At 37.0% G+C, this 11,073-nt stretch overlaps 1 protein-coding gene across 1 annotated transcript in view; it reads left to right on the top strand.

Annotated features, from left to right (window-relative positions):
• Positions 1–1,004: 1,004 nt before the first annotated feature.
• LOC107718768 (phosphatidylinositol transfer protein alpha isoform-like) overlaps positions 1,005–11,073 on the top strand; it is a 27,631-nt gene continuing 17,562 nt past the window's right edge. The window contains exons 1-2 of the mRNA XM_016525995.1: positions 1,005–1,142; positions 6,783–6,813. Coding sequence (XP_016381481.1) covers positions 1,126–1,142; positions 6,783–6,813 — 48 coding nt within the window. The 5' untranslated portion in view covers positions 1,005–1,125. The remainder of the gene's footprint in view (positions 1,143–6,782; positions 6,814–11,073) is intronic.

Raw genomic sequence — 11,073 nt, 5'->3', positions numbered from 1 at the left:
TAATATTATAATATATTAATAAAACTGTTTTATTTAGGCTTTGCTACAATGATGCAATCAAAGTAAATTATTTAATTATTTAAATTATTTAAAATAGAATTTAATCTGAATATTTCAATTGTAATTTCACACTACTTTTCTTATTGTATAACAAAACAAAACAACAGTTTTGCTCTGCTTGTTCATAACAGAAATCATGAGATTAATTGTGATTAATTGACAGACCTAACAGTACAGCTAAAAATATCTTTATAGTTTTGTGGGGAAAAATTAGATAATATTTTATTTTGGGTTTGTACTGTACAAGCATTAACAAGTTATTTATTATTTAAATGATTTAAAATATTTTATTTATATGTATATTTTCTTTGTAATATCACACTTATTTTTCTCACATTGTATAAATTAGCTTTTTATAAATTAAAATATATAAGTGCCTTTATTCCTCTCAGGGATCATCATAATTCTGGATACTTAAGTGGCATCAAAAAGAAAAAAGAAAAGAAAAGCTGACTCCTCATTAAAGTTAGAAATCAGATCTAAAATGCTCTATACATAATTAGATTACAAGTCTACTGCACAAACAAATACATCTAGTTTTGAAATATATAAACAAACAGTGTGAATGGGAGACACTGTATTTATTTACTGTATTTAATGTTTTGAGAAACGCTTTGATGGAGGGCAGATCATACTGTAACTACATGAAAATAATCGGATGGTGGGATCTGTCTCCAGATGTGCTATAAATAGACTGCACCAGTTTATCGTTACATCATTTGTGACAGATTGTAATTTGACTGATAGAGAGCTATGCGACCACCAGCTGTTACATCACACAAGCGACCACCTCTGTGGGGGGGTGACCACGATCACCCTCCTCATCATCACCCATGACGTCATCACTCCTATGTCACAGCATCAGGGGTTGTCGTTAACGCCCCCCTCGGTCCCGATCAGGAAGTGAATCTGTGGGAAATAGAAAAAACGGTCCCTAGAATGACATAGAAGCCGGTGAGGTGGGGTAGACCGAGACACCGGGACTAACGCAGGACTCGACACCTATTTGGATTCATCCAGGTGCAAAACCACGTTATCTTTGGAAGGCAGAAAGCACTGGAGAAAATGCTGATTAAAGAATTGTAAGTGCAGCGTTATTTTTGGATCTGATTGTGATGTGGGAGCATCCTCTGTCTGTCCATGCAGCGCAGGTAGGCTACCAGAGGCCATGGCGACATTGTAAACTTGACTTTCTCACAGTTCACATTTAAAGCCCTTGATCGTGAATATTTTTGAGACATTTAATATATAAATGGCTTTGGTGCATATTTATCAATGTACCTGGGCCTCCAGTAGCTACACTTTATGTGTGTTTAAAACGTGCCTGTGACGTTTTGACTGGTGCAATTATAACATTACCTCTGAATATTAATATATTTTTTTATCAATTAGACGCTTTTAAGAGGATGTTTTGGCACAGATATCCCATCAACCGAGTTTAATTGTCATTGTGTTATTGATACGCTCGTGAAGGTGAAACGGAGCGAATTGAGCACTATATTAAATGACGCCTGTGTATTTATACTAATACTTTCAGAAACATCCCGTTCATTCATCACCATGTGGCCATGAGATTGGCTATATTCAAATTTTCGTTAAACCGTCCGCGCTTTTCAGAACAACTGGATCCGTTCACCTTGCGCACGTTTCATTGAACCGCGCGACTAACTATAACTTGATGATATACTCCAAACCTCCCCCCGCCAGTCACCTTTGAAATATTAATAACCTTTCTTTGCCCACAAACACAGAAGGCACCGGCAGAAAGATCACTGAAACCATATGAGGCTTTATTCATCTTCAAACAGTGCAGATGATATTATAGCCTAATTCATAATATTTTCTGACGTGTTTATTGGATTTAGATGGGTTTTGGGTAGTGTACACATTAAAAAAAAAATATATAATAAATATTTATTTTGAAATAAATATTTTTTAAATTAAAAATAATTTCTGTTAGTAATTTTCAGGGAGTCTGTTAGCAACTCAAATCGTATTTTGTCGCCTCTATCGTCAAACTATCGCAAAGACGTTTTCAACGTGATAAATTTAAAGGTGTAAACCCACTCTAATAAAGTGAAAAATATTGACAGTAATTTTGTTTTGTTAGCACAAGATTCAGACAGCGATTGAGCAGCTGTTGCCAGGGCCGGATTTACGCATAGGCTTTCTAGGCACGTGCCTATGCTTGCTCGTCCAGGAATTGAGCACACCGCGTTCCGATATTAAATGGCGCCTGTGTATTTATACTAATACTTTCAGAAACATCCCGTTCATTCATCACCATGTGGCCATGAGATTGGCTATATTCAAATTTTCGTTAAACCGTCCGCGCTTTTCAGAACAGCTGGATCCGTTCACCTTGCGCATGTTTCATTGAACCGCGCGACGAACTATAACTTGATAATATACTCCAAACCTCCCCCGCCAGCTAAAAATGACAAACTATTTCCATGTCTTCAACCTTTTTTATGTACGGAAATCATGCTTTCTTTCTCCCGTTCTTTCTCACACTCGCACACACAGTACAGACATGCACTCGCGCACACACGCGGCGACGCGGACAGAAACTTGTCATCAGCGCCGCGGCTGCCCCGCAAATTTATCAATAAAAGAGCTGAAAAGCCTGCTTGGGTGGTAATATTAGGCCTATTATATTAATAGGGAAGGGGGCCCCAAAAAATTGTTTTGCCTGCGTCACGGAAAGAGGTAAATTCGGCCCTGGCTGTTGCCATGGTTACTTCCTACGCAAAGTCGATTTTTGTTCGCTTGAGTTATAGCGCACTCTGAAGTAAACTTCTTTGGTTACTGTGTAAACTTAGGGCACTTTCATTTGGTTAGGCTGGGACACCAGCATTATACCAGTTAACAAGCAAACCATCTGGTTTTTCTCATAGCAGGGACACAGGCTACATTTGTCCTTAAAGTGATAGTTCACCCTAAATTGAAAATTCTGTCATTAATTACTCACCCTCATGTTGTCCCAAACCCGTAAGACCTTTGTTCATCTTTGGAACACAAATTAAGATATTTTTTTATGAAATCCGAGAGCTTTCTGACCCTGCATAGACAGCAAGGGAACTACCACGTTCAAGGCACAGAAACGTAGAAAGAACATCGTTAAAATGGCCCATGTGACATCAGTGGTTCAACCTTAATTTTATGAAACTATGAGAATACTTTTAGTGCACAAAGAAAACAAAAATAACAACTTTATTCAATGATTTCTTCTATTCCGGTCAGTCTCCACCACCATTCACGACAGTACCACGACACATGCGTGTGCATTCCTCTGCTTGTAAACAAATCACATCCGTGTTCTACGTCAGAACGCCGGCTCCTGCGTCAAGCAGCATCACATGCATGTGTCGTGGTACTGTTTGGAATGACATGAGGGTGAGTAATTAATGACAGAATTTTCATTTTTGGGTGAACTATCCCTATCAGAAATACCTCTTTCTCTTTAATTCCCCTGTTGAGGGGTTCTTGCAGGAATGAGCACGCACACATCTTCTGAATGACTCAGCCACGAGCTGAATTTCTTCAACGCGACGCATGTAACAAGGACGCGCTGCAAACGTATTATCATGTGTCATACGTTCCTCGTCGCCGGCATCTCTCTGACATCACTTTCAGCCACGTCATGGAGATTTCAAGGAATAGAGAGGGTTCCGCAGAGAACGAGGTGTCCATTATGCAACATATGAAGCTTATGATTTTAAATAAAAACATGACATAGTGTTAATCTTCATATTTTAGAAATGAGCTTACTGCAATAATAAACGAATAATAACAAACGGCACGTTGTTAAGAGGAACCTGTTCTCTTGGCTCTAAAGTGGATGCTTGTACACCTCAGGTCCCTCAGGGGTTGCTGTCCATGGTACTTTCACTAATGCACAAAAATAACTTTCAACACTAAAAATACCCTTGGGTGAAGAATTAGACCTTTAACAGGAATTGAAATGTGGTTTGAGTTTCAATTTTGATCAGTTCCAATTTGAATGTTCCTTATATATACTCTTTTTGGATAGTTAAGATGAGATTTTCTTTAATTATTATTTAAATTTATGAAGGTAATAAGGTGTTTAAAAACAGTAGTGAAATGAGATCCATATAAATTTTAAACTTAAATCTTGATGTTTATAATAAAAAAGTATTTTTTAAGTTTTATTAGACATAAGTAGTCTACTATTTGTAGGCTATGTGAGCTAAAGCAGTGAGCTCTTGTTCTGTGTGCCTCTTTCTCACTGCTCTGGTGACACTTTCCTGTGATCCAGTTCACCTCCAGGATTCAGACACAATGTTTTCTGGTTCTCCTACTTAACTTATATGCCATAAAACCTTTTTAGTCACACGTGCCATGCCAATTTTACAATCTATATGGGAGTTTCTCAACACTTCTGGCCTGTGAAATTTTAGAAAATAATCTCTTAACTAGTTTATTTTGTTTGTCTCACTAACAACATCCAACAGTGTATAAAAATCCATGTGAATTCTGCCATTTGTCTTTTTTTTGTTACAAAATCATTTTCACAGAATAAATATTGAAATGGTTTATGATTATTTAAATTTAGATGACCATAGTTTTAATTATGTAATGATTCATATTTTCATAGTTTAAGACTGAAAAACGGGCTTTAAAGGGTTAGTTCACCCAAAAATGAAAATTCTGTCATTAATTACTCACCCTCATGGCGTTTCAAACCTTTAAGAAAAGGGTAACATCATAAATATTATTCTAAATAATAATAACATAAATAAGATGCATTAGAAAACTTCAAAAATAAGTTATGAAATGTCACATTATTATGTCTTAATCTCTGTCTGAATGCATTTTGTTTCACATATTTAGTAAAATAGTGAAGCTGACCTTTCAGCTGAATATTGAATTTCAGAATCGTATTTGTAAACTTAACTGTCTTATTACCGAAACAATAAGTAAAGACTTTCTTATACAGCGAAAAGCTGCCATGCAGGCAAAGGCATTTATAATGCAGAAAGTAGCCTGGGTGTCATGGAGGCAGAGGACATGAGACACCAAATCCAGCATGGTGACCGATAGTCCCTGTTCAGGACACTCAGCAGGCAGCACTCAGGAGGGCAAGGTGACTCCTGCTATTAGCAGATGCTAACAGCAAACAGTAAAACACACCTGTGCGACCATGGCCTTTGATAAATGGCGAGACTTCCCTCTGAGTTTATGAAGCATCTGATATATGGTGAGGATAGTGCAAAATCATGTTCATAATCAGTATTTTTGATTTGTTTTCCAGTAAAAATATCAGAATTATCCTAACCTCTTATTCTCATCAAAGCATGGACTTCTTTGCCAATGATCTTGTCATACATTAAAGGTGAACCTGGTCCTTGACCTCCTGACAAGCTCATGTGTCCTGTCACAGAAGCCCTCATAAGTCAGATGTAGACAGTCCTGAGGGGTATTTTGTGTGTGTGTGTGTGTGTGTGTGTGTCATAAGGCAGATAATGAGAGAGCTGTGCTGGATTGGAGTGCGGTAGTGGTGTTGTCTTACTCCTAAGAAGTATTGATTATATATGGGAGCTGCACAGAGTTTGTTACACTGCCAACTACCATCCAGAAACAGTACACAGATATCAGAGATGTGCTTGACAAGGAATAGCTTTTATAGGTTTGCTAATATGAACAGGTTCATTTTGTATTCTGATACTTTAAGCCACTAAATATAACATGTGTTGAAGAGACAAAGCCAAGGAGGTCCTGATGCAGAGATTGTGTTATAGTCTCTTTAACATCTATTTTGCAAGTGCTGTAAGTTATGGTTTATTAGGAATATGAGATGAGCTGAAAATGACTGTGGAAAAATATCAACAAAATTGCTTTGAAACAGAGGGTATGTAACATTAGTGCCAGCTTCCCAAACACTGTTTTCCACTGTGCACTGAGAAATTTTTCTTAGCTTCATTAGTGATAAAATAATTGTCAAAAATCGAATGGAAAAAGTGCAAAGATAGCTTTATATTTAAGTTATATTTATTTGATATTTTAGCGGACTTATGTTGGTGTAAAAATGCAGCATATATATTTTTTTTTATTTGTTTTTAAAAAAAATTTAACATATATATATGCACTATACTGTTAAAAAGTTTGGGATCAGTAAGATTTTTTAAAAGAAATTAATACTTTTATTCAGCAAGGACACATTAAATTGATCAAACATAAAGTAACACAGTAACATTTATAATGCTACAAAATTTCTACTTCAAATAAATGCTGTTCTTTTGATGTTTCTATTCATCAAAGAATCCTAAAAAAAGTATACCTTTTCACAAAAAATATAAAATAGCACAACTGTTTTTAACATTGATAATAATAATAATAGTAGTAATAATAAATAAACGAATAAATTAAATTTATTACATAATAAAAGTAATACATCACATTCTAAAATATATTAAAACAGAAAACATTAAAATTTTTAATAATATTTCACAATATCACTGTTTTTACTGTATTTTGATTAAATAAATGCAGCCATGAAATAATTAAAAAACGTATTTATTTCAAACTTTTCACTGAGTATGTTGTGGTAATAATTTAAGAAATTGTCAGAATAGTGCCCAAAGAAAAATCCTATTCATTTCTGCAGTTTAAGAGACATGATGGTAATAGCTATAATGATAGAGCAAACATGCTTATTACTGGTAGATTTTAAATAATTTGTTTTTCTTGCTCTCTTGCAGTCGAGTGATCCTACCGATTTCTGTGGAGGAGGTAAGTGCAAATTGAAAAAAGTGTGTGTTTGTGAGTGTGTGTTTGTGTACAGCACACAGTGAACGCTGGTAATGACACTGAACCCAAACATTGTTTTGGTATGTATGTGTGCGGCGTCAGACGCTGATTTGCATGTGTTGAGTTCGGATGACTCAGTCTTAGCTGGTTTTGACAGCAGGGGAGTCACGATGTAGTTTCGTGATGCTCTCCATGTGCACTAAGGCACAGATCCGCACACCACTCTGTCATTCAGTCACTTATGAGTCAGTTATCTCAGCAAGAGGATGAATCTTTCTCCTCTCATGCTGTTTGATTCCGTACAGCCCGTGCAGAAACACTAATGCATAATTTCTCTCAGTTTGCGCCAATAATAATAGCTGTGCTTTTGGCCTTGTCAGCAATTCTCACATCTTTGCTTCCTCTCTGTCTCTCATTCTTTCCTCTGCCCCATTCAGACTGTGCATTCCCTGTGTCTCCCAGTCTCCTCATTTCCCATGATCCTCTAATCCTCTAGCGTGTCATTCTATTCAGTGATCTGGTCGTGAATATCTAAAGAGTTACCTGATACCACCTCCTTCTGCTTCTCTTTCGACGAGCTTTTCTCGTCGTCTAGCCTCACGCACATTTGTGATCTGTAAAGAAATAAAATTCACACTTTCACTTTTATGCTTGAGGTGGCAAAAGGGGGGAAGTGCCAACTGCCAGTTTATTTTGAGCATTAAAGGTGCAGTGTGTAATTTTTGACCACAAATCAGAATCAGTATATGCTTCATTCGCCAAGTGTGCTTTTTGCCTGAACAATGACTGACTGTTGGAAATTGCTGTTTTGTCAAGTTTTGCAAATAATACACACTGCAACTTTAAAGGAATAGTTCACCACAAAATGAAACAGATTTGACAGAGATTTGGAGAAATTTAGCTTTACATCACTTGCTCACTAATGGATCCTCTGCAGTGAATGGGTGTTGCCAGAATGAGAGTCCAAACAGCTGATAAAAACATCACAATAATCCTCAAGTAATCCACATGACTCCAGTCCACCAAATAACGCCTTTTGAAGTGAAAATCTGTGTGTTTGTAAGAAACAAATTCAACATTAAAGGATTAGTTCACTTCCAGAAAAAAATTCATGATAATTTACTCAATCCCATGTCATTCAAGATGTTCATGTCTTTCTTTCTTCAGTCGAAAATAAATTAAGGTTTTTGAGGAAAACATTCCATGGATTTTTCTCCATATAATGGAATTCAATGGGAGCAAAGGGGTAGAAGGTCTAAATTGCAGTTTCAAGCAGCTTCAACGGGCTCTACACGATCCCAACCGAGGAATAAGGGTCTTATCTAGTGAAACGATTGGTCATTTTCAAAAAAAAAAACTTTTTAACCACAAATGCTCATCTTGCACTAGCTCGACTTCACACATTACGTAGTCAGGTTGGAAAGGTCACGTGTGACCAGGGCTCGAATTGAGGGGGGATGCGGGGGATGGCATCCCCTCGGTTGAAAAAAAATGACAAAAAGCATCCCCTCAGTAATAGTACCATCCACCCTTACCATCCCCTTTGGATTAATAATGTGTATTAGATAAAACTTATCATGCCAATGAAATGTTAAAATTATCTACTTAAGAGAATTCACGAATAACGGCGATTGGCCAATCAGAACTCGTTTCTGTAACAAGTTGCGCACAAGTGGAAGCAAGTTTTCTTCATTTTTCGCGCAAAATGGTTCAAGAGCAACTTTTGAATTTCTTTAAAAAGAAGACAACAGAAAAGTTATGATTTTTCCTTCATTAGAATTTAAAAACATTCCCCTGACATAATGTTATTGTGCTGTATGTGTAACTGTGAGGGATTGAGAGATGATTGGAGAGCTGACATTATCGAGTCATCAACCTTACTAAAACACGTCTTGAGAGTCCAAAAGCATTCACTGCGCGATGCAGCCTATTAGAATACAGGTAAAATAACCTTATAATTCAAGCAATTAAAGAAAAAATACCCATGTATGAGTTTTTATATTTTTATATTCATTGCACAAGCAATGTACTTTTCTGAATATCAGTAGGCCTACATGCGCGCAAGCACAAATGTGCTATTAATTTTATACAACAGTGCATAGTAACACAGTGTTTCGTTCCTTGAATGAATCAGTTTTTGAACAAATCAAGTGAGCCAGTGATTCAACGGCCCATTCAGATGGACACTTTTGTTTCGTTTCTAATTGAATCAGCCGTTTTGAATGAATCGTTTGATTTGAACGATTCAATAAATCATTTATCAAAACAGGGGCTTGCTGCCACCTACTGGTGGTTTTATTGTCATTATAATTTATCCATGACAAGCCTAAACCAGCCAAGGTTTCAGCACAAAAGCACATTTAGCAAAATATTGTTTAATTATCAATATTGACCAAAATTCCTCCATTTCAGGCCCAAAAAGGAAAAAAAAGCTTATAAATAATAGTTCATTTAATAAGGCTAATTTTTCATTACATAAAAACCTTTTTTAAAAATTAGACAAATTTTGTAATCATTATGTAAAATTAGCTACAGGACCCACATAGCCCCCCGAAAAAATAAATTGACCACACCATCCCCCCTGAATTTTTTTCACAATTCGACCACTGCGTGTGACGTAGACGGAAGTACCAACCCAGCGTTTACAAAGTGAACGTGCAAAGAAAGTCAAACGCCCTTTACAAAAAAAAGGTAAAACAACAATGTCAGACGATTTTGAAGTTGGAGGAGAAAATGAGATGGAGTTTTTCGCCCTACCCTAACTTTTTGAACTGGAGTATACAACTAAGAACTAAACGCACGTGACCTTTCCAACGTGATTACGTGAATGCATGAAGTCCCGGATGCGCATCGCAGAGCAAGTGCAAGACAAGCATTTGTGGTTAAAAAGTATATACATTTTTTATTTTTTTTTAGAAAATGAACAATCGTTTAGCTAGATGAGATCCTCATTCCTTGGCTGGGATCGTGTAGAGGGATCGTTCTTTAAAGCTGCATTGAAACTGCAATTTGGACCTTCAACCCATTGGGTCCCATTGAAGTCCACTATATGGAGAAAAATCCTGGAATATTTTCCTCAAAAACCTTAATTTCTTTCGACTGAAGAAAGAAAGACATCTTTCTTTCAAGAAACAAATCTTGGATGACATGGGGGTGAGTAAATTATCAGGAAATTTTTATTGTGGAAGTGAACTAATCCTTTAAAGTGACCCTATTCCCTTTTTAAGGTTCCTAATATTGTTTTGGGAGTCTCCTACAATAGGTTTACATGCATGCAAGGTCCAAAAACGCTTTCATTTTCTCAAAATATGCATTTAACATCACCTCATTTTCCAACAATTCTCAAACGATTCGTTCGAAGCAATTCTAAGATTCAGTCTCTCTAAACCCCTCCTTTCTGTATGCTACTCTGCTCTGATTGGTCAGATGGCCCAGTCTGTTGTGAGCCGTATTTTGACAACTTGATAGAAAATATAAACATCTATTATTTCTCATGCTTACAGGGTGTGATTCAGTGCAGCCAGTTGGTCCAGATAAACTGGGTACTGAGCCATCTTTCAAGAGCAAGCGTTTTGTGAATCCCGTGTTGAACTCCCCACGATTAGAGAAGCAGTCGTCAGTAAAATGACAGGAACACAAAAAAAGATTGGGGTTGTACTAAAGTTGTTCGCGCCCAGCCAACGTATAACATAGGTGAGATTCAAATTACCGACGACTCGTTTAGGCTGTTCAGAGTCGATTCTTTCTTTTGGGAGACAATAACTTAATTTATCGTGCACTTTGCTGATCATTTATATTCACATACAGCTACATTACACACTGCATTAAAGGCAATATTCGAAATGGCATAATAAGGGCATTTTAAGGCGTTTTTACATTCACACTAGGCTTGCCGCGATAGACGGTGCTGACGGTGATACCGTTAAGCCGCAACACCGGTTACGTCACTTGCCCACCGCGGCACCGACCCCCACCGTCGTTTTGATTTTTTATAGTAATAAAAATCATTTAGTTCAGTAAAAGACACTACAATTAAAAACTGAACGTGGCTGCTCAATGCAGCGTGCCGAACGACAGTCGCATCACAGATCAGATTTCATTTATCCAGTGAGGAGAGTGAGTCGAGCTGACTGACAAGAAGAGTGAGGTGAGACAGACAAGACGATCGCGGATGATTTAGTTTCGAAACGAGATGCAAAAGCGCCTGTTTGGCAATATTTTGGATTTTGAAAAGCCTGTTGA

This window comes from Sinocyclocheilus rhinocerous, unplaced genomic scaffold (assembly GCF_001515625.1).
Source record: "Sinocyclocheilus rhinocerous isolate Xijiao unplaced genomic scaffold, SAMN03320098_v1.1 scaffold1655, whole genome shotgun sequence".
Lineage (NCBI taxonomy): Eukaryota > Metazoa > Chordata > Actinopteri > Cypriniformes > Cyprinidae > Sinocyclocheilus > Sinocyclocheilus rhinocerous.
Note: the sequence above shows the minus strand (reverse complement) of the source record. Positions and strands in the feature narration are given on the sequence as shown.